Genomic DNA, 23,908 nt, shown 5'->3' with positions numbered 1-23,908 from the left:
ATCCTTTCTTTATTGCCCTCTTCCAAGTCACTACCAGCGGTGTTCACCCCATTTGTTAGGGGCCAGTGACTAGCACCTTCAATTTCATTTAACCACTTAATGTCAGGTAACTTTTACAAAGGTATATTTTCTTCAAAGATATAGCAAGAAAAAACACACCAGCATTTTCCCCAAAACCTCTAGGACGCTGTCTCTCCTGTGCTTTATCTGTCTCTAAGGGAATAGGCTCAAAACTTAGCTCAATTTCTATACAGCATTAGTCCCACTAAGTTTATATCCAAAGGCAGCATCACTACTGGATGTTTCCAGCTACCGCTGAGCTCTGGTTCTGAAGGTCAGTCCCAAAGTTTACTCCTTGCTCCTCAGGACATCAGTGTTGGGTTGTTGTAACACCCAGGCTGAATTCTGACTTCTAGGTTCCCAAGGCATGGATGCTCCACTTCCTCTACCTGGAATAGCAAAGAATAAATGAAAGGACCAAGAAGGCCCCATTTATCTCCTGAGAGAGGGAAGTCTCCATAGATCTTCACTTTCCACCGTGGGCTAACCCTTCACACCACCAGGGTTCAGCTGAAGATAATGAAAGCAAAGACATGGACGATAGTGACTTAAGCCTTTTGGAAGAGGCTGACAGTTCTGGCTACACAGCCAGTTGAAAAAAGCTCCTCCTGACTCTGTGGTTAGTCAACTGGAAATGGTTACAGAAAGTCTACACATGCTCCACTGTCTCTCCAACACACTGCCCTTACACATCATGATTCCCCCAGAAGGAGCTCTCAAGTGGAGAGATGCCATCTGCTCTCTAGAGTCTTCCACATGGAGACACACACCACCTGAGGCACTGTGAGCATGTGCCAGATCCCCGTTATAATTTTGTCCCAAAAAAATCCCCCAACTCCTACGTTTATTTATCCATTTGACAGGGTTGGCTTTTTTATTTTAATTTTATTAACCTCTTCTTTAATTTTTATAATTTCTACTTTGTAGCTTAATTGTGATTTTTTGATTTGTTGTTATTCGAGTTTTTTTTAGCTATGTGCTCAATTCATTGATTTGTCCATTCTCTTTTGTTGATGAAAGTGTAGTATTTATTTCTTTAAAATGTATTTATTTAGAAGTAAATTTTCCCCTAAGAACTGCTTTAGCTATATTCCATACATTTTTACATGTTGTCTCATTATTGTGATTTCCTTGATGATATTTTATACTGTTTCAATTTAAATATCTTTTAACCCACTGGTTCTTTAGAATTATGTTATTTAGTTTCCAATTAGTTTTTAATTCTCTCAAGGACTCTTTATTGAATATAATTTTTATTCTATTGTGACCAGTAAGTGATATGTTAAATATTTCTGCTTTTCTACATTTTTAATTAGGTCTCTATGCCCCAATACATGGTCAATTTTTGTAAATGTGGTGTGTATAGCTTTCTATTCTCATTTGTTAATTGCCAGAGACTTATCATCTCTAATTTTTTCTAAAGTTCTATTCAGGTTCTTACCATCTTTCTTGTTTATCTTTTGGTTAGATTTATCTAGATTTGAAAAGGGTACATTTAGATCCCTCACTATTACAGTTTTACTACTTACGTCTTCCTATTCGATTAACCTTTCCTTTAAGTATTTACATGCTATGCTATTCTGGGTAAAAATGAAGCATCAATATTGTTATCTATAGTGCCTCTAAGCATAATGGATTATCCTTATCATTTCCATATTTATAGTACCATCAACCTTGGTACTTTATCTTATCACCATCTTCTGTTTCTCCTACTGGAGAATAAAGCCATAAATTCCAAGCCTTCCATTTAAGGAGAGAGCTCAGCTCAGATTTCTCATTTCTCATCTGGCAGTACTAATTTGGGATTTCTCTGACTTTTCTACCAGACCCTTCTCCACCTCCCTTCCCCCTTTCCAGCTTCCTTTTGTGTATCGTCTTGCCCCAATTATATAAGCTTCTTGAGGGCAGGAGTTGCCTTTCTTTTTTGGTATTTATATCCTCAGTGTTTAGCACAGTGCCTGGCACATAGTAGATGTTTAATAAATGTTTATTGATTGACCGAATTTAGCCTTATCTGAGATTATGATTGTTATTTTTGCTTATCTGAGTTTAACTGAAGCATAATAGGGTTTGCTCTAACTTCTCATTTTTACTCTATGTGAATCTTTATCTTTGCAAGCATATTTCTTGTAAGCAATATATTGTTAGATTCTGCTTTCCAATCCACTCTGCTATCCTTTTCTGTTTTATGGGCAAATTCAGCCCATTCCCATTCCCAATTATGATTGTCAAGGGTGCATTTCCTTCTATCCTGTCCTCTTCAGCTTTTCCTCTCTTTATTTTCATCCTCTTTTCAAATAAGGCAATAAGAGGGACTCATTCAATTCTTCATTCATTTTCTTGCTCACTCACTCACTCAGTTTATTCCTTCATTTCTTTGTTCGTTTATTCATTTAAACATTCGATAAGCATTTACTAAGCGCTATGTGCAGGAAATGTCTTAAGTGCTAGGGGTACAACTACAAGCAAAAAGAAACAGACCCTGCCTTCTAGGAGTTTACATTTTAATGGGGGAAGATAATACATAAAGGAAAGCTGAAAGATTTCTTCATTCACTCACCCATCCATTTACACATTCTCTCTGGAACTGATTGCATGTTGTGGGAGACACTGGAAAAGGATTGCGTAGCATAGTGTGCCCAAATCAAAGAAGGCACTGCGCTCTACAAGGGAAGCAGAATTGCAGGAGCTCAAAAAAAAAAACAAAACAAAACTGAGATGTGCCAATTTAGAGACATCTTCACTCCAGATGTTCACGTGGTTTGTACCCAACCTGTGGTAAAGCCTTATGAGCCCATATTGGTCTGATTGGTCACAGTCAGACATACTGTATTTGACCCCAACATAGTGATGTCATTTTGGTCCTCTTCAAGGATGAAGGACAACAACCATCTATTCTAAAAGTACCTACTATGTGCTGGGCACTGTTCATCCACTGACATCTTTGATCCACCTGAATCCTTCTTCTTCCTCTGAACCTGGTAGCTCCCCAGCCCGTGTGAAAAAAGGAGGTTGGACTTGATCTCCAAAGTCCCTTCCAGCACTAAATCTCTGATTCTCTAACCTTATCATTTTGACCTCCACAGCATCACTTGAATCCACTCACAAAGTCACCACCCTAGTCCAGGCGCTCAACACTTCTCTCCTGGACTATTTATTGCAATAACCTCTCCTGTTTGGGCTTGTTTGAAGTCCCTCTCCACTCCATTCCTTCGTCCACTCCTCTGCCAAAGCACAGGACCTACCAAGCCATCTTCTCAAGAAACTTCCTTGAACCCCCATGCCCCTGGGATGAAACCTAAATTCCTCCGGTTGGCATTTAAGGTTCTTTTCAATCTGGCTCCAGCCTCCCTTCCAGGCTCTTTCTACATGACTCTTCTTCACTCAATCTAGGCTACAGCTAAGAGTGGACAACTGCAATTTCTCACATACCATCTCTGCCCTCCTTACTTTTGCCCAGGCTGTCCCCCAAGCCAGGAATGCACTCCCTCTTCCCTTGAAGGCTCGGATCTAGTACCTCCTCCAACAAGAGGAATTCCCCTCCATTGTCAATGACCTGTGTCCATTATCACTCACATATTTGCATGTGCCCAGCTTTTGCTTATTTGTGAATACTCATTTCCCTCATTAAGCTCTGGGAGGTCAGGGACTGAGTCATCTTTGTGTCTGGGTCCCTTCCTAAGGCTCTGTGCCTGGCTCAAGGAGGGCCTTAAGCAATGTTTGTTGGTGGATTGATTGTAGCTGAAAAGGGATGTCCGAAATAAGGCTGCACCCTCTCTAGAGAGTAGAGCTAGATTGAGGAGGGCTAGAATGCCAGGATCAGGAATTCTATTTGCTCTGCTGTGCAGTAGGGAGCCACTAGAATTTTCTAGGAAAGACAAGGTCACAGACTCATGTAGGAAGGTAACTTGGGCATCCTGTGAAGGATCTAGCAAAGGAAAGAGCAGATTTGGAGTCTGGGGCCCCAGCCAAATGCCAGCTTTGCCATTGAATTGTTTAGTGACCAACTCACTGCCCCTCTCTGGGCTTTTTCTCTGGGACCCCTGCATGAAAATGAGAGGGGTTGGTTCCCTAGACCTTTGTGCCAAGTGTTAAGGATAGATTGGAATTTGGGGGAGGGTATGGCCTGTCAGGAGGAGAGAAGGAAATGAGCCCACAGTGCCGACCCCCAAAGACAAGATGGGAAGCTAGGCCCTTCGGTGGAGGGCCACTCTGGCCAGGCGGCCACCCTTCCTTTGTTATCTGCAGAATCAGGGCGCCTCCTGCCGACCTGGCTAGGCTTGGTGGGCGGAGTGGAGGGGGGGTGAGGGGCAGGAAAGAAGAACTGAGGGTGGGGCTGTCAGGGGAGGAGCCAGTCCCACTGCCACTCTTACTCCCTATCCACAGCTCAGACTGGCTTGCCAGGGGAGTGGAGGAGGGGCATTTGTGTCTTCCGGCTTGGGTGTCCTCAGGTGCATTGGAGGATCAGCTGTGACCGCTCCCATCTGTGCCCTGCTCGTGGGCTTCCTGTGCAGCCCTGCGTGTTATTGTTTTATGGACATGTGATGATGACTGGCCACCTGTCTGTGTAACCCCTGGGCTTTGTGTCTCCCTATCTGTCCCTGTCCTACCGGGTCTCTCTGTGGGGCGTGTGTGCGTGTGTATGTCTGTGTGTGTGTGTGTATGTCTGTGTGTGTGTGTGTGTGTGTGTGTGTGTGTGTGTGTGTGTAGGGAGGGTGTCTACAATGGGAGTGGAGCTGCCTGAGTGGAGGTCTCTGTGTGTCTAGTCAAGTCAACAAGCATTTATTAAGCTGTTACTGTGTGTCAGGCACTGTGCTAAGTGTTGGGGATACAAGGAAAAGCAAAAGACAGTCTTTGCCCTGGAGGAACTCACAGACTTATGAGGGAGCAACATGCAAACTAGGTACAAAGAAAATGTGGACCAGATAAATTGGAGATAATGAACTGAGGGGGGAAGGCAGGAAGGGAGGGAGGGAGGGAGGAAGGAAGGGAGGAGAGGGGAGGAAGGAAGAAAGGATTTATTAAATGCCTACTATGTGCCAGGCACTTCGCTAAGGACTTCACAGATCATTTGATCCTTACAACAACACTGGGAAGTAGATATTATTATCACTATTTCATAGTTAAGGAAACTGAGGCAGACAGAAGTTAAGCGATGTGCCCAGGGTCACCCAGGTATTAAGTGTCTGGAGGATGGGGAAGGATTTCTGGTAGAAGAGATTTTAGCTGATTTGAAGGAAATAAGGGAAGCCAGGAGGCAGAGGACAGGAGAGGCAAGGACAGGCAGTGGACATGCTCTAAGTGCCATAGGGAGGGTCTTGTATGAGGAAATCAGCGGCACTGGATCACAGACTTAAGTGTGGGTAAGTCAGGCCTAAGAAGACTCGAGTGGGGATGGCGGGCAGGTTGTGAAGGATTTTATATTTGCTCTTAGAGGTCATAGGGATGCTAGGCTTTTAGTAGTGGGTGACATGGTCAGCCTTGAGATTTAGGACCAACACTTTGACGGCTGAACTGAGGATGGGCTGGAGTGGGGAGAGAGATAAGGTGATGAAAGCCTGCAGGGGTGTGTGTGTTGGGGGGGGGGGGTGTTAGAAATGGATGTGGTTAAGTTAGGAAGGTAGAATCGTATGTCTTGGGGTACCTGTCTTGGTGTATGTGTGGAGTGGGGGGTGACATTGTAGGTATCTGTGTGTGTCTGAGTAGGGTGTGTTTGTGTGTGTGGGGGGGGTGTTTGGAGGTGTACCTGTATCCTGGGGAGGGGGCCAGTGTCTGAGTGTGACTGGGTAGTGTATTACTGAGTGTGTCCGAGGAATCGGGAACGGGATTCTGTGTGCTTGTGTGTCTCCAGGACTCCAGTAAGTCTGGAACCACTGGGTGAGGGGTCAATGGGAGTCAGCAGGACCCATTTCTCACCCCTGCTGAGATTTCATTCAAGCTCGTTGTTGTCCTGCTCTGGGCTTCCATTTTCTTCTCCCAACTGCGGACGTTCTGTCTCACTTGCCCACGAGGCCTTCTGCCCACGGGACCGGGAATCTCAGGACTCAGAGCTGGGAGGGACAGGAGCAGTCATGCGGATCCAAAATGCCCTTTTCCACCAAGGGAAGCTGAGGAAACTGGTAGAAGAGAAGCGACCAGCCCTGGGTCACACCACTATCGTGCAGCCCGATTTCTATCTTTCCCTCCGCGCAATGGGTCGGTTGCTGAATGCTGTCGATTGCCAGGACTGGCCGTAGGAGAACCCCGCGCCCAGCGCCCCGCGGCTGGCCAGACGGGTAGGTCAGGTCTGTGCCTCCCGCCCGGGGCAGTAGGGGGCAGCAGGAGTCTGGAGCCCAGGGCCGGCCGGGCGCGCCGTGGCGGGCCGGGGCGGGCCTGGGCGGGGCCCATTAAAAGCGGCCTCAGGCGCTAGGTTGCTCAGGTGAGTTGCTGCAGCCCCAGAGAGCGGGATCTCCTATACTTCTGCGCGCTGTCCCAGGCTGGTCTCTAGAGGTGTCGGGTCCGAGCCCCTGCCCAGCTGCTTGTGCCTGCTCCCATCCAAGCTCGTGCCCCAGCTGCCGTCCCCCCGGGACCCCTGACCAGGTGCGGGGATGGGAGGGAAGGGAGGGAGCAGTTGCTGGTTCTGGGGCAGGGGCGAGGGTGGGGTTGGGGAGGGCGGCCGGGGACTACGGGCTTCGTGGAAGATAGCGGAAGGGGGATGGTCTGGGAAGGGGCCGCCCCACCCACCCCCTAACAGTCCCCTGCTCTACCCCCAGGAGCCAAGATGAGTTGCTTTACCTTCCTGAAGGTCACCATGGTTATCTTTAACCTCCTCATCTTTGTAAGTCTTGGGGGCTAGGGGTAAGGGAGGGGTTCTTCCGAGGCGAGATCCCAGGGGGCAAAGGAGCGGGAAATGCCCGACTCCATCCCACCAGGGCTCGGTTTGCCTGCTCTGACCTCTAGGGCAGGTGGTATGAGTAAAGAGGAGGAAAGATGGGCTGAAGGTTAAAAGACAAATCGGGCAACCTGGAGGGGCCGGCTCCTCACCTCAGGGCAAGAGTCATGGAATCTTAGAATCCTGTTCTTAGAGCTGGAGGGTCTGTGGGGACCTCTGAGACCATCTGAGAAGACGCAAGAGGAAGAGAGTTTCAGAATTTGGAGTCAGGAAAGGGCAAATTCTAGCCCTGATGTATCCAAACCTCTCAGTTTCCTCTTCTGTAAAAGGGGGATCATTGAACTTGACCTGTCAGCCCTCCCACCTCTAAAGCACTGGGAGCTGTAATTAACGCCATTATTACTGTTAGAAGAAACTGAGGCCGGGAGGGCACAGGGAGTTGGCCAACATTAGGGGGAGGATGCTGAATGCTAACAGGAAAGCCTGAATTAGGTCTCCTAGAGAGTCAGAAGAAGGGTTCCTTCACAGCATCATGTGCAGCCCCTTAGTTTTACAGAGGTGGAAAGAAGGACAAGAGGCCTGACTTCATGGCCGTAACTTCCCCCTGAGCTTTGTCTCCTCCTCCTCTCTCCCCTCCCCCCATGTTCCTATGGAACTAGGAGGATAAACCATAGGCCCTGCCCTCCCTGCTGAGTTGGGGGTTGTGACTAAGACACTGGGGGCAGATACTAGAGGGAGGGTGAGGGAGGAGAAGGGGTCACTAGGGCAGGCTGGACTGGGGGGAGGGAGAGGTTGGGGAAGGTTCAGCTCCCCTAAGGGGCAGGAAGAACTTCTGTGGTGGGGAATTGAAGAAGGGAGGGAGACACTAGAGCTGAGCCGAGCTGAGCTGGGGTGAAAGGAGAAGAAAGGCAGGCAGGAGGCAGATTGCTGAGGACCTCGAATGCTACAGACACTGACCTAGGCTCTATCCTGTAGGCCCTAACCACCCCCGGCCCCCAGCAAAGTTAGTTTGACAAGATCAGAAAGCATAGACTGTAGGGAGTGGCCCAGGCTAGAGGTGATGAAGGTGGAGAAAAGATGATCATAGGATCCTAGAAATATTGGGGAGGGAGAAGGGAAAGAGTCCACCATGAGGTGATGAGCTACGTGTGAACAGAAGGGTTTGAGACCAGAGGACTCCCCACCCAGGCTCCTATCTGGGGATGCAAATGAGAGGGTTGCTATGGTAGGCAGGGGGTTGGACTTCAAAACCCCTAAGTGTTCTGAGATGGCAGCTCATTGGCTCCACACACCTTGGCTTCCATTTGCATGTAGGGGGCAAGGGAGAGGGAAGACTGGGGCAGCGTGAAGCTCAGAGCCTGTAAGCCAGGGAGGAGAGCAAATGCCCTCTGCTCTCTCCAGAAACAAGGAAGCCGAGAAATGGTCGAGTTTAGATTAGAGGGAGGATGAGATGAATGAGCTGCTTTCCTTTTTGGCCCCCTTGGATCTGAGGTGTGGGCACCACATCTGGGCAGAAATGTGTGCTGAGGTGGGAAAAAAAACAACAACCCGATTTCTGAGTCAGGGGAGTTGGGTCTGAAGCCTGCTTCTGCCACATGCTACCTGCGGTCAAATCCTGAGCAAGCCACTTCTCTAATGGGGGCATTGACCTGGATGCCTTTGAAGATTCCTGGCTAGTCTAAGTACTTCTTCAGTCCTCAATGTTGGTATCACAGGATACTGACTTAGGCAGTCAACAGGCATTTCTTAGGTGTTTACTGTGTGCAAAATTATCAGGGAACTCAGGAGGCTGGACAGAGATTTGGGAATCATTGGCAGAGAGGACACAGGATCACAGATCTTAAGCTAGGAGGGGCCTCAAAGACCACTGAGTCCATCTCTATCATTTTAGAGTTGACAGAAACTGAGGCCTAGAAAAGCTTAAATGATTTGCCTCAGATCACACAGGGATTTGAACCCAGATCTTCTGCCCCCAAATCAAGCCTTCTTTCTACTATCCTGTGCTGAGTTCACCAAGAAAGGTGAACTAGAGGGAGAAGAAAAAAAGGGCCTAGGTTAGAGTCTTGGGGGACATGCCCAGTCAGGGAGTGGGAGAAAGATTCAGCAAAGGAGACTGAGATGGAAGGGTCAGACAGGTAGGAGGCAAGCTAGGAGAGACAAGAGTATCATCGAAAGAAAGGAGAGGACAGTCCAACTGAGTCAGAAACCGTGGAGAGGTCAAGCAGAACAAGAAAGGTAAGAAGACCCAGGGGGTGAGAGATAAGCATTGGAGGCAGCAGCTAAGGAGTCACCAATAAGCCCCGAGAAGGATAGGAAGCCATTGCAGAGGGGGAGAAGGGAGTAGAGGAAATGGAGGCCAGGAGTGCATGGTGGTGAGAGTGGAGGGAGAGGTGCTGGGAACTTGAGCAGATGTCAGGGTGGAGGGGAGGGTTGTTTAAGATTACGGGAGCCCTTGGAATGTTTGTAGGCAGCAGTGAGGGGCAGGGAGGATGAGGGACAGTAGATGCTCACCTGAGAGACAGGAGCAGAGTAGGCCAGGGCCACAAGTGCCAGACAAGAGAAGGGCTACCTCATTTTCTGAGACAGGAGGAGAGGACAGGGAGGAAGCCAGAAGCTCGGAGGGCAGGAAGGAGAATGAGAAAAGCATGGGTCATCCAGAAAGAAGAGACAAAAACTTTGTCAAGCCTATCCCAAAAGCCAGATGAGGCCAGAGGAGCCAGCAGAAGCTGGGCAACATGGGAGAGCTGTAGAGAGGTCCCAGAGAATGAGGATGGAGAAAAGGTCATTGCTGGGCCACTCCTAAGCTTGGAGGGAGAAGTCCAGGAGGGCAGGGGGCACTGAACCCACGCTGCTGGAGCTAGAGAAGGCAGTGTAAGGCGAAGAAGCAGAGGCTGGCAGGGGATCAGGATAAAGAGAAGAAAAGCTGCTGCCTTCTCTGGCTCCAGTAGGAGGAAAAAGAGTCAGCCTGAGTCTGGCCAGGCTCGGGGGCCTGGGTGTCTCTTGGACTGGACATGACTCCAGAAGCCCCCTGTCAGCCCAGGGCCAGCATGGGGTGGGGAGGATGGGGTGGGGTGGGGGCCAGGGTCCCCCTGCCTGACATGGCCAGGGTTGGCCCTGGTGTGTGAGTGGCCAACTGAGGCAGGGAGCCAGAGGAACAGCCCGGGCTTCTGTTTCTGTAACCTCACCATGGTCCTGTAAGAAAGGCAGGGAGGGCAGGCAGGTATCACTGTCTGCATTTTATAGATAACAAAGTAGAGGGACCTGGTAGGAAATAGAGCCAGGATTTAAACCTTGGGCTTCCATTTCCCTTGTTAATGTGTTCATCTGCTTGGTTGTATTGGACCACTCATGACTCACTGTGACTGTGTCAGTGTTGGGGGAGAGGAGGCTCAGCCAGGGTCCCTGGGGGGAGACAGGGCAGGACAATGGGTCAGCTCTGTCCTCACCTGCCCGGTAAGGCAAGCACTGTAGGGATAGGGGCAAGGGGCCTCAGCAGGTGGGATATTGCCCCTTCTTTCAAGGTTGCCAGTGCCCTCAGGGAAGGCCCTTCTGGACTTCTGGCCTGTCCAGGGTTAAAAGCAGATCCGGTTTGCCCTGAGAGCCAGAGGGGAAGAACAGGATTCCTGGCTCCCTTGAAACCTGACCCCTATGCCTCTTGGTTCTTTTCTTCCTCAGACAAATTTATCTTAATCCAGCTCTGGGCCCACCCATTTAGTGCCCAGGCAAACTTCCTCTTGTCACCAGCTCGAGCTCAGATCCCCAGAACCTCTTCCCTACCTCCCTAAGGAGGTACAACTCTGAGCCTGGGAGGGTCCCCTTCTCCAGGTGCCCCATTAGAGTTGGGTCTCAGTTTCCCTAGTTGCACAGTGGAGGCAATGAGGCATTTGGGTGCCACTCATGTAGATAAGGTGCTAATCTGGGCTTGGGGTGTGCCAGGGAAAAGGGAAAGCATGGATTTGGTCAGTGCGTGATCCTGGGCCAATCCCTTCTTCTCTCAGAGGGCCCTTCCAAGGCACTGAGCCCAACCCTCCCTCACTTGACAGAAGTGGAAACTGAGGCCCAGAGAGGAAAGGGAGTGACCCAAAGCTTCACTGGGAGGAGAGCTTAACCCAGGGCCCCTCCCACTATGTCACATGTGACCTTGGGCCAGTCACTTAAACCTCCATTTCCTCTTCAGTAAAATGGAGATACCTGTAATAGGTCCAGCATTCCATGCTTGAATGGTTCTTCTGAGCCAAGTGAACCTTGAAGAGTTCTAGAAACAGGAACTTGGATTATGGAGGACAGAGATAGGATCTGAACCCATGTCTGCTGATTCCAAGCCCTGGCCTCTCTCCAGTCACTACCTCTGTTTCTATAAGTGTCTCCATGTGCATGCATGTGGGGGGATGCATGTGCATGCGTACGCTCGTGTATGTGTGTGTTGCCCTAGCACTCAAGCTCCGGGGAGCACATCTAAGTGCATAGAAGGAGAGCATGAAGTCTCTTTCTAGCCCTTCCAGCATGGAGAGTCTAGTAGTCTCTGATTCTCTATTTTGGGCCAGCTTGAGTTTGGGACTTGGCTTGTGAGGCAGCCCTGGGGCAGCATCCGGAGTGGAGATAGCAAAGGGCTTTTGGTCAGACCGAGTGAGGGTCACCTGATGGAGCTGGAAACATTTGGCCCAAAGAATAGAAAGCTCAGTAGGGAGGGTCGTGATGGCCGTCTTGAAGGATGAGAATGGCTGTGTTGTGTGGTAGAAGGGGGAGCAGCCTGGTAGAGTCAGGGGTCAAAGGTATAGAGACTGGACATCAGGAAGAACTTCCTAACCCTAAGTCTCCCTCCTGGAATAGACTGACTCAAGTTGTGAGCTCCTCATCACTGGCGTGGGGTGGGTGGGTGGGGTGTCTTTAAGCTGAGGCTGGAGGCTCGCTGGTCAGGGATGCTATGGCAAAGGGAGCAGAGAGAGACACAGATTGGCACAGTCAGCCATGTGATGCCCACAGCACAGAGATGCTCTGATTTTGTGGGGTCAGAAATGTTTGGGAAGAGGACACCTGAGTATTTTTCCTCCAAACGGTATCTTCCCCATGCTCAGGAGTTAATGTAGGCAGCAAGCAGTGGAGAGGGTGCTGGTCCTGGAGTCAGGAAGACTTGAGTTTAAATCTGACCTCAGATATATACTAGCTGTGTGACCCTGGGTCACTTCATCTCTGCCTCATTTTCCTTAACTATAAAATAAGCTCTGAGCTCTCTGGTTTCCGTTGTGTGAGTCTGGAGGCCCAGTCTGGAGGGCTGTAGGTATCCAGAAGCCTGGAGGATACTGGAGACCCACCTAGGTCACCTCGGGCCAGCTTTGGGAAGTGGGTGGAGGTGAGCCGGAGACCTGTCCCTCCATCCTAGGTGGGGCAGGAGCCTGGCCTGGGCCTCCCCTCACTCAGACCCCATTCTGCCCCCAGATCTGTGGTGCAGTTCTGCTGGGAGTGGGAATATGGGTGTCTGTGGATGGTGCTTCCTTCCTGAAGATCTTCGGGACGGTGTCGGCCAGTGCCATGCAATTTGTGAATGTGGGCTACTTCCTGATCGCTGCGGGCTGTGTCCTGGTGGTGCTTGGCTTCCTAGGGTGCTATGGGGCCCACAAGGAGAGCAAATGTATACTGTTAACGGTAAGGACCCCCAGCCCTGGAGCCCCCACGTATCTTTAAGATAGCATCCTTCCCCGACCCTCCTTCTACTTTAGGCTCATGGTCCCTAGTTCTAGTGCCCAAGACTTGCCCGTGGGGTAGCATTACCACATACCCCAAACCCTGGGGCTGCTGGGGGACATTCCCTGTCAGAGGATGGGGGTGGATAAGAATGCTCCTTCCTTGCTGGCCTTTAGGGAGCTAGTGAGTGGGCATCTGTGCAGGCTGTGTGCACCACCTAGGCCCCTCCCTCCCACTCCATCTTCTTCAGTCTGTGATTCCCCCCTCCCCCCTGTGTCTTGCTTTCCCCAGTTTTTCTCCATCCTGCTCATAATATTCATTGCTGAGATCGCTGCTGCTGTGGTTGCCCTGGTCTACACCTCCCTGGTGAGTCGGGAAGGAGGGGGTCGATAGCTCAGAGGGGCCAGGAAAGGCGCCTGGAGCAGCACCAACTGTGAGAGAGATTAGAAAGGGGCCTGAAAGCCCAGTGGGGCTGGGATTTGCCTCGGGCCTCCCACTTAACAAGCAGCAGAGCTGGTTTTGAATTCAGGTCCTCTGCCTTGGTATCCAGGGCTCCTGACCAGATGGGTGGGTTCTAAGGAGCGATGGTGGGGGGTGGGGGGGGTTAGACCCAGCCCTGCCCATAGTGTGTGACCTTGGACAAAGATCAGGGAGCTCAGAATGTGTAGCCAGAGGAGAAGAGACTCAAGGGCAAGGCACCTGAGAACCGGGCTCTCCAGGAGGGAGGGTCAGCTTCGTTTTGCTTGGCCGGCTACAGCTGTCAGTACTAGCAATAGTAGGAGTGAGGGGAGGTTGCTACGGAGTCCCTCTCATCTCTGAAAGTCTTGGACTCAGTTTCTCCATCTGTAAAAGGAAGGGGCTGGACCGGCATCTGACCCCTTGAAGGTCTCCAAGGCCCCTTCTAGCTATGGAGCTCCATCCTCTAAAGAGACAAAAAACCTTCTAGGAGGGGGCAGGGTGGGGAGTGAAAGTCAGAGCTTGGATTCCCTTCCTGCCCCCTCAGCTGGAACTGACTGTTTATGAGGTGACCAGTCACAGGGACCGAGAGAAATATGATTCATCAGATATTTGCCAACGCCTCTGACAGGAGGCTGTGCCCCACTCTAGGTGTGCAGGGTGTCCTTGGAGCCTGCTAAGAGGAGGAGGAAATGGGTCCTTGTCTTCAGGGAGCTCACAGTCTGCTTATGGGAGGATCTGCCATCCCCAAACCTCAGAGAACAGTTGAGCTTTGAACTATGGACTTCCCAGGGGCACAGCTCTGAGAGGAAGAGGGCCCAGAGAGAGAAGGAGCCTCGTATGTGTGTAGGGTGGTACCCAGCTAGGCCAGAGAGGCCATTTGGGTGCTAGGGCTTGGAAGGAAAGGTGGGCCAGTGTTCCAGGAAGGGAGTCACATCAAGGCTGGGAAGGAGCAGGGAAGGCCATGGTGAGGAGACAAATTTCCCAGATCTGGCTTCTCTCTAGGGCATCCTCCATACTCATCTTCCTCTGTCCCCTTCCCTCATTCTCTCAAGTCATCCGCCAACTATTTGTTAGGCCTGTACTGTGGGCCAAGCCCTAGGCTTGGGTCCCTATCCTCAGGAGCTCAGATCATAGGCTGGGGGGCATGAGCCCCAAATTCACATGCCATGTTATAGTATCACGTACCATAGACAAGCAAGTACAGAGTGGTGGAAAGGAGGCCTTGCCATGCTGGGAGAGGAACCGGGGCAAGATGGCTGGAGGCAGTGGCCAATAGCAATAGGGGGCACTGAGGGAGCTGGCCCTCAGAAAGCCCCGAGTTCAAATTCCACCTCAGACATGTACTAGCTGTGGGACCTCGGTCAGTCTCAGTCTCCTTGACTGTGAAATAGGGACGATGAGACCACCCACCTCTCAGGGTTGTTGGGCAGGTAAAATGAGGTGATATTTGTAACACACTTTGCAAGTCTAAGAGGACTGTATAAATGCTGGGCATTATCATTACTATTATTAATAATGATGACGATGATGACGAGCCCGGCACTGTGCTAAGCCAGGGGATTTGGGGAGTGGCACAAGACAGTCCCTGCCTTCAGGGAAGTCCCAGGCTAATGCGAAATAAGGGTGGAAGGGCAGGCTTGGAGCCTCTGGTGAAGGGCTTTCATTGCCAGGTAGTTTGTATTTGATCCTTGAGGCGACAGGGAAATTGTAAGGCTGGTAGAGCCAGGGAGAGACACGGTCAGACCTGTGTGTGAAGGAGATCATTGGAAAGCCTGGCTGGATGAGCAGGTGAAGGAGAAAAAGGACCTTCCAGGCCTAGGGGAGCAAGGTGTAGAAAGACACAATCAAGGCCCAGGGGAGCTGTCCAGTTTGCCTTGAGTGGGGAGGGGGCTACTCTGAGATAAGCCTGGAAGGGGAGAGAGATGCCAGATTTCGGAGGGCCTTGGATGCTGGGCAAAAGAGTTTGGACTTTACTTAGGCCATACTAGAGCACCACTGAAGATGTTTGAGCCAAGGAGGAACAGGCCAGGATTGGTGCACAAGAAAGATGGATTATTTTGGAGCCTGTGAATGCTGGATTGTGGGGGAAGTATGGAGGTGGGAGGTCTGATGGGAGGTGGCCAGCAGCAGCAGGCAGGAGGAGATATGGGTCTGGGCCTCAGGAAACAGACAAGGCAGATGTAGCTGGACAGGGCTAGACATGGGAGCGGACAGCCAAGGGCCTCTCTCTTTCCAGGCCGAGACCCTGCTCAGCTCCTTGGTTGTATCTGTGATCAGGGAGGACTACGGCAAACAATCGGACATCACCCAAGTATGGAACAGCACCATGGAAGGGGTGAGTGAGGGTTCCTGCTCTGAGAGTGTGTGTGTGTGTAGGGGGCGCACCATAGGCACTGCCCTTGGGTAGCTCCTGGCTTGGTGCTAACCCACAGTGCTGGGGTAGGGCCAGAGTCAGGGGGACGATACAGCTCTGCTCTGGGGAGCAGACTGGGGGCGGTGCAGACAGCTTTTCTCTGGGGAGTACCCAGAGGGAGGAGGATACAGTCCTGTTGGGCTGGGGTGCACCCAGACTGGGGGGGACAGCTCTGCTCTGAGGAGGCCCTTGGTCTGAGGGGGTGAGGGGAGGGTCCCTCCCCAGACCTTGACTGGCCCTTCCTTTTCCTCAGCTCCATTGCTGTGGTTTCAACAACTACACAGACTTTGAAGGCTCCCCCTTCTACCAGACGTACAATAGCTTTCCCTCATACTGCTGTGCCAATGAAACCACCTCCTGTTCTAAAGAAGAGGCCTCCCAGTCTGAGGTCAAGGTAGGAGCGAGGGCAGCCTGTGGCTTGGGTGTTCTCCTTGGTGGTGCCAGGGAGCCTGGGAAGGTTCTTGACCAGAGGAGGGCCAGAGCAAGATCAGTGAGTGTGAAAAGTCAGGCAGCAGGCATTACTGCCTCCACAGTCCTGGTGGGTGGTCGAGGGTCTAGCCTGGAATTGGAGCAGCTGGCATAGAGGGGAGATGACTGCCTTAGAGGAGCCAGGAGGGGGCAAGTGCCCAGCTATGAGGAGGAAGGGAGGAGATTTGGCTTCTGAGGGAGACTGAGGTGATGGGGGCACTTGGGGCTGGGGACAAGTGGCTGACCCCTGAATCCTCCTCCTTTCCCCCCACCTTACTACTCCCCCAGGGCTGTTTTCGGCAGCTCTTGTACGAAATTCACACCAATGCCGCAGTTGTGGGTGGCGTGGCTGCTGGCTTTGCGGCGCTAGAGGTAAGGGCTCAGCATGGGGTGGGGAGAGGGCTCCCGTACCCACTTGCCCACTTCTTATGTTGTAGCTGAGGGCCCTGCCTGGTCCTTGTTGGGGCAGAGCCAACGGGCCTAGGGCACTTCCTGGAGAGGGTGGGCTTTTCTCTTAAGCCCAGGGTGGATAGTACATGGTGAGGGAAGGGGAAGGAAAACAGACCTCCCTCCCTCCCCGCCATTGTGCTCTGTCCCCAGAATGCCCTTGGTTCACTCAGCCCACTTTTTTTCTCTTTCCCTTCAGCTGGCTGCCATGGCAGTGTCCATGTACCTGTACTGCAAACAGGACAAAGTCTGATGCTGAATACTGCTGGGGCATGGGGGGCGTGGGGAGGGGAGATGTGGGTGTGGGTGTGAGTGCAAATGGACCAACCCCAGTGGGCAGAGCAGAGCTCCTATCAGGCCCACCAATGATTAATAGGTGATGGGACGGACACACAGATCCAAGCTGTAAATTGGTAGCTGAGCCAGCTTGGGGGGATCACAGACCACTCCCCCTCTCCCCAGATGCTGCATCTTTCCCAAGTCCCTTCTCCTCCATTGCTCCATTTGGGGAAAGGGCCCAGGGCCAACATGAAGGCTCTTGGGAGTCAGAGCAGCCCTGGCACTCTGGGGAGGGTAGACCAGTGGCCCAGCTCACTAGGTGCAGGCTTCAGGGCAAAGGATATCCTCCATCCAGACCTCATCCCTTAGGAGCCAAGGGCTTAGGACGGAAGAGGGAGCAGCAGGCCTGGGATGGGGCGGGGGTGGGGGTGGGGTGGGGTGGGGGGTGGGAAGAGCTGAGTGGGTACACTGGAGGGATGGCCAGGTACAGAAGCTTGTGACTTTTGATTGTTCAAAAATAAAGATTTTTTTTTCCATTTGCCAGCCTGGCCTGATCCCCAGAAGGAATATTGGGAATGAATTAACTAGGGTGGGATAACTGAGACATTGCCCCAAGATGCTAAAACCCTAGAGGCGTCCGTCCGTAGGAATTTGCTGGGAAATGCTTCTGCCTTCCCCTCCCCCTCCCAGACCAACACACAAATTTCCACCAAAACCACCTCTCCTTGTGCCAGCCATAAACATTTTTATGGCCACCCTATACTGGAGGCTGGGCTCTAGCCTTTACAGCCTAGCCCAGGAAACACTAAAATGTAGGGGAAGGGAAACCCAGGATTTGGAAACAAGCCGGGTTTGGATACTGGCTTGGCCACTTTCCTAGGGCCTTTGCCCCCAAAGGATTTCGAGCTGAAAGGAAGCACCCTACTATTTATTAGTTCAACCCTTCCATTCTGCACATGGAGAAACTGAGGCAAAACAGGTATGTCCAAAGTCATGCCAGTAGGAAGTGGCAGAAAGGTGGAAGGGAGGAGGGAACAAACATTTAAGTACCTACTGTGTGCTAGGCACATGCTAAACCACTGTTCTCTCGTTGAGTCCTCACAACAACCCTGGGGGGAGGGGAGGTGCTGGGTATTTCCATTTTGTAGATGAGGAAACAGAGGCAGACACTTCGGGCCTGGGCAGTGGGGGTAATTCCCTCCTTGGACCATCAAAATCCACTCCCAGTCACTCCCAGGGTGGACCAAGGGCTCCTTTCTCATTAGTAAAGCCCAGACAGCTCACTCCTTTTGGGGCTGAAGTTGCAGGGATATGTGTGGTATTATGATAAGTGCTGGGCTGGGCTAGGTATGTGACAGTGTTGAGAGCGGGAGGGACCCATTGCCATCCTCTCCATTCACCTGCCTCTTTTCTCCAGCTTAGGCTCCCAGGGGGACTTTGGCCCCAGCTGCCCGCCCTCCCCAGGGCCTGAGCATTGAGCTGGAACACCATAAAAATACCAAGCCGGCTAAGCCTGGCTTGGCTCCTGCCCCACCCGGGCATGGCTGGGGTTTCCTGGGCAACGGGGAAGCAGGTCCCTCTGCTGGGTGCTTCACAGCTCCCTCTCCCGGGGCTGAACTGGGAGCAGAGGGCACCTAGCCTGCTTCACTCCTGGACACCCAAGAGAGACCCCATTTCCAGGGTGCCTGGGGGCTGCAGCTCAGAGCTACCTCCTCATTGGAGTTTGCTGGGCTTGGTGAGGTGCTGACCCAAGGAGGAGAGGCTTTGGTCGCAGGAAGGTCGCAAGCAGCCACCGTTACCCAGCAACGGCCAGGCTGGCTGGACCGGTTCTCCCATCCCGGCTGTCAATTTGTCTCTCTCTCTGGCTTTGTTTATCTCTCTCTCTTACTCTGTCTCTGGTCTCTGGTTCAGCCTGTCTGGTTTTCTCCCATCTCTGTGCCCACTCTGTACTCACTCGGATCTCCTGGTTCTGTTTTCTCCCCCTACCCTGCCCCCACCCCCATCAAGGAATGGCATCGGGGAGGTCCCATTTTGAGGGCCTGCTCAGAAAGGGGATTCTCTTGTCCCTACTGGCCAAGTCCCCTAGCCGGTGTCCTTGACCTTAAAGAGGGCTGTCCCAGGACCAGAGTCATGTGGAGAGACACAGGGGTGAACTGGCCTACAAGAAGTCAGGGACTGCACCACTCCCTCTCCCTGCTCCCCACCCTGCCAGATGGGTCTGGTGCCAGCAGCTGATTTGCCCGAGGTTGGCAGGCCTGGGAGCAACCTGCTTCTCCCCCACCCTCCCCCCCAAACACACAGGTGCCAGGGTGTTGCAGCATGTGGAGTGGGTGGAGTGTTTGCCAAGGGCTTGACTTGATGGAGAATGCAGGGGAGGGGATAGTGACCCAGGCAGCTGAGGGTGGAGTAGAATGAGACCTAGGCTGGGAGGAAGGAGCAGCCCTGACTTCCAGTCTTCTCTCAGAAGATAGGGCTGATCCCACTGCAGGGCACCTGTTTGGATGGGTCTGCCACCAACTCAAGGCTTCGGTGCTAACACTCTGATCAAAGGCCTCCTCCAGTAATCTAGGCTACATCTAGTATTGCCCTCGGCATCCCACCTCCCCAGGAACGTGGTTTTGGGGGGGGCACCCAACCCATCTACAGCTGTCCATCTTGCCTCTGTGGACACACCATCTCTTTTCCTTCCATTATACCCTGAACTTGAGACTTGAGCAACAGAACCTTCCCAGGAAGGCCCTAAGAAAGATGGGGACAGGGGAGGGATAACATGGAGCCCATCTGGAGAGGGAACCGGCATCGGGAGTGACCCCAGATGGAGCCAGTCCCTGACTCCTTAGTCTTTAGAGATCACTATGTCCACCCTTCCAATTTTACAAGTGGGGAAACTAAGGCCCATTGATGGCAAAGGACTTGCCCAAAGTAACCTACCTATTTAAGGGGAGTAGTGGAGACCAGAGCCCAGGTGTGCTAGTTTCCAGCCCAGGAGCCTTTCCTTTACACCGAACTCCCTCCTCCTAAATGAGGTTGGTGGGGGGACACTGGGGTGGAACGTTCAAGACACCCCATGACTCCTCAGCACCACCCAGTCATGGATAGTGTACAACATCCATGACTAATGGTCCCCCAGGGACCTCTTGACAATTTTCTCCCATGGTTCTTGGTTCCTCCCTCTAAGGCCATGACATCTTGTGAGCCGTTTGAAACCACAATCCCCTTGGCTTCTCCCCACCTCCCAGTCCTGTTTTCCCCAGGCTAACACCCCCAGTCTCTTCAACCCACAGTCCAATCACACAGTTACTGGCTACCCTCCTTTGGAAAGGCCACCTTACCCCAGCCTTTCTGGATGGGTTTGTAATGCTCATTAACTTTGGCTTCAGGGATTGGGGGAGGAGGAAGGGTACCTCTCTAAAAAGAGATGGAGAGATTCAGCTGTTGGGGAGACTGAGACAGATTGGGGCAGACAGGCAGGCCCAAGAGACAGAGAAACTTGACTACAGGCAGAGACAAGAAGGTGAGAGACAGCTAGGATGTGGACAGGGATAAGAGATAGTCAGAGATGGTCCTTGGTTCATCCTTGACCTCAGGGCACTGCAGCTGACCTTTGGTCATTTCCCAGAGCAGGGCAGCCTGGACTCTACCTGAACCAGAGAATGTAAGCTGAAGGGCAAGCCCCATTTGGTGGTTTTTATTAAAGCTTGCTCCCTGGCATCAAGGGCACACCTTGGCACATCCCTTCCTCTCCAATTCAAGAAGCCTTCTTCCATTGATCATCAGCTTCCCCTACTTCCTGCTCCCAATATACTCAGGAAATCTCTATAAACCTGTCTCTCCCCCCATCAGTGGGTATCACATTTCTGCCTGGGTGCCTGGCCTTTCTTTCCTCTCAAAAGCATCCTCAGATCATCACCCTCTTCCATCTCTCAAAGGCAGGAACTTTTCCTGGGTTTCAGTTTTCTCCATTATCAAATGAAATCCGGACAACACGATCTCTGATATTCCTCACAGTTCTGACATTCTCTGACATCCTCTTTGTGAGGTTCTCAGGACCCTCTGAATTCTGATTTCTCAGCTCTAGGTTCTAAGATTCCCAGAACCATCTAAGAACCACCTCTGTGTCCCTAATGTTGTAAGATCTCTCCTGGGCCCTGGATTCAGCCTCTTCTGGGACCTCCAACCACCAGCCCCTTTCTCCTGAATCCCCTAGCCTCCAGCCTCTGTTTCCCACACTACCTAGAGAGCTGTGGGATAATGGCCCAGGTGCTGGGTTTGGAGTTGGAGGGTCTGAGCTCACACCCCAGCTCAGTTGCCCACTCCCTAAATTATCTTGGGGAAGTCACCTCCCCTCTCCAGGCTTTAAATTTACTCATCCACAGAAGCAGTGTGAATCTGCCCTACCCTGCCCTGCCCTGGGAACCAAATGAGGAAGGACTCCGAGTTCCACTATAAATCATAAGAAGCTATATTTAGGACATTTTTATAGGTGCCAGGCATGAGATCTAGAAAAATAAACAATAAAAACCCTTCCCTGGGGCCTGCTGTGCCCTCGAAGAATGATCTATGCTGGCTGCTTCTACTTCCTCACCACCCACTACCCTCCAACTCCACTCCAGTTCCTATGCCTGGAATGAAAGGGCCCTCAAGGTGAGCTGACCCTCAGCCCTAGGCTCCTGGCCTTCCCTGTGTGATCAGACCCAATCACTGAGACTCCCATCCCCTCTGGAGCACTTTTCATGAGGCTTCTCTTCCTGCCTTGACTTCTCTGAGTAACCATTCGCCAAGGTTCAAAAGCTACACAGCCTGGGCTCCCAGGCTAGGGAAAGAGGCAGCCCTCTTCTGGCCAGAGCTGTGCCTGCCCTTGCTTCCTGCCCTGCCTCCCATCACCGTTTCTTTCTCTCTGTCCCCTCCCAAACACCCACCCTTCAAGCCTGCCCTCCCCCCTTCCATCCCTGTACCCCTCAGCTCAGCTGGCTGCCCCAGCCTCACCTAGACCTGTCTGCTTGAAGACCTCCCAAGAGGGGGAGTCCATGGCACCCTGGGGCTGCCCACCCCACTCTGGGACAGCTCTTGGTGGGGGCAAGTATTTCATGATTTCATGACTGAAGGCCTGAATTTGACTTGCCCCACACACCTGTAGCCCCATTCCTTCTAGATCTGCCCTTGGGGAACGCTCACTCAGAGGGTGAGAGCAGGTGTTAGAAAAGGGGGCTGGTCGCCTGTGGGCTTAGTAACTAGGTCAGAGACTGCAGGGAGGGCAGGAGCCATTCTCAGACTTCATTCGTGACATTGAGGGCACTTTCAGTCCGGTCACAGGGCAAGGTCAAGCCTCCTTTCCTGCCTGAGCGCTTTGGATTCTAGAAAGCAGGTCTCCCATCCCTCCGGGTCTTTTCGGCACCCCCAGCCCTTTTAATGGGTCATCACTAGACACAGTCACACCCACTCCTCAGCCCATCACCCGGCTCCCTCCCTCACTGCCTCTGCTCTCCTTGAGGTTTCTAGAATGCACTGCTCCGTTTCCGTCATGACTCAGTCACCAAATTCAGTGACCTTTCCCAGTTTGTCCCAGGGCAGGACTTTCCTGGCAGCTCCAACAGTGCTACCCTGTCCCTGACCTCTCCTCCCTACACTTCCTTGACTTGGTGCCTTCCTGACTGGTTTCTGATGGTTCTGGGTGTGAGTTACCTGAGCTGTGGCTCCCTGGCCCTCCTAGTCTCCAGGGAGGCTTAGTGACTAAGCGTACTTGGGAACAAGCAGGCCTGGGCTTGTCAGGCACCCAGGGATACGCAGGTGGGGGGTGGGGTTGTTAGGGGAAGTCTCCCAAGACTGAGCAGGTGGAGGACCTGGGGGGGGGGGGGGCGGGGCGGCATTGCAGCAGGCGCTGAATGCCCCGTTCCTCTCCGATCACTCCAGCCAGCACAGGGATGCTGTCCCTGCCCAGAGTGCCAGGCTGCACACACTCCTCTCTCTTGACCCTGCCAGGGAGGAGCCCGTCAGCCCCCTGGTGGCCACTTCCTTTCTTGAAGGGAGCCAGAAACACACTGAATTGAAGCTAAGCTGGGCAAGACCTTGGAGCAGAGACAGTTAGTTGGGAGGAGGTAGTGTGTGCAGTCAGTCAAGCACTTACTAAGCAAGCTGGGAGGCCCTGGAATCAGAAGGACCCGAGTTCAAATCCAGCCTCGGACACTTACTAGCTGTGTGACTGTAGGCAAGTCACTTAACCCGGTTTACCTTGGTTTTCTCATCTGTAAAATGAGCTGCAGAAGAAAAATAGCAAACCACTCTACCAAGAAAACCCCATGTAGTCAAACATGACTGAACAACAAAAGCAACCTACTATGTGCCAGGCACCATACTAAGTACTAGGGATATAAAAGGAAAAAGTCTCTGCTCACCAGGAGCCCACAGTTCAGTGAAGGAGACAACATGAAACAGCTTTGCACAAACAGGCTATATGCAGGACAAATAGGCGATGAAATCAAGAGGGAAGGCACTAACATTAAGGGGGGTTGGGGAGGGATTTTAGCTGGGACTGGACTGAAGGGCTTTGAATGCCAAGCAGAGGATTTTGTAATTGCTCCCTGAGGTGAGAGGGAGCCGGTGGTTTACTGAATAGGGGAGGTGACAAAGTCTGAGCTGTGCTCTGAAAAAGTACTTTAGTGGCCGACTGGAGGATGCACTGGAGTGGGGAGAGACTGGAGACAGGCCCCCCCCCCCCAAGCGTTCTAGGTGTGAGGTGATGACAGTCTGCACCAGGGAGGGAGGGAGGGTAGAAGCATCAGGGGAGAGGAGGCCTGGCAACAGATGGGATGAGGGGAGGGTGAGATGGGGGAAGGGAAAGGAGTTGAAGGTAGCACTTAGGTTGTGAGCTTGAGGGATTGGAAGAATGGGGGTGCCCCTGATGGTAATATGGATGTTCGATAATAGGGAAGGGTTTGAGGGGGAAGATGACAAATTCGGTTTTGGACACGTTGGATTTAAGAAGTCTGCTAAACATCCATTTTGAGATGTCTGAAAGGCAGTTGGAGATATGAGACTGGAGGACAACAGAGAGGCTGGGGCAGGATAGGAAGATTTGAAAATCATCAACATAGAGATGGTCATTAAATCCTTGGTAGCTGATTCACCAAGTGAAGTGGTACAGAGAGAATCGGACCCAGGATGGTGCCCTGAGGGACACCTCAGTTAGAAGTGTGATCTGGAAGAGGATCCAGGAAAGGAGACAGAGAAAG

At 52.1% G+C, this 23,908-nt stretch overlaps 1 protein-coding gene across 1 annotated transcript; it reads left to right on the top strand.

Moving 5' to 3' along the window:
- The first annotated feature begins 6,820 nt into the window (after positions 1-6,820).
- On the top strand, positions 6,821-16,679 carry TSPAN1 (tetraspanin 1). The gene is made up of 7 exons (XM_036758125.1): positions 6,821-6,877; positions 12,368-12,574; positions 12,905-12,979; positions 15,309-15,407; positions 15,739-15,879; positions 16,242-16,325; positions 16,600-16,679. The coding sequence occupies exons 1-7, from the start codon at positions 6,821-6,823 to the stop codon at positions 16,651-16,653; spliced, it is 717 nt and encodes a 238-aa protein (XP_036614020.1). The 3' UTR covers positions 16,654-16,679.
- The last annotated feature ends 7,229 nt before the right edge of the window (positions 16,680-23,908 follow it).

Source organism: Trichosurus vulpecula, chromosome 4 (assembly GCF_011100635.1).
Source record: "Trichosurus vulpecula isolate mTriVul1 chromosome 4, mTriVul1.pri, whole genome shotgun sequence".
NCBI lineage: Eukaryota > Metazoa > Chordata > Mammalia > Diprotodontia > Phalangeridae > Trichosurus > Trichosurus vulpecula.
The sequence above is the reverse complement of the archived record's forward strand: the minus strand, read 5'-3'. Positions and strand labels throughout refer to the sequence as shown.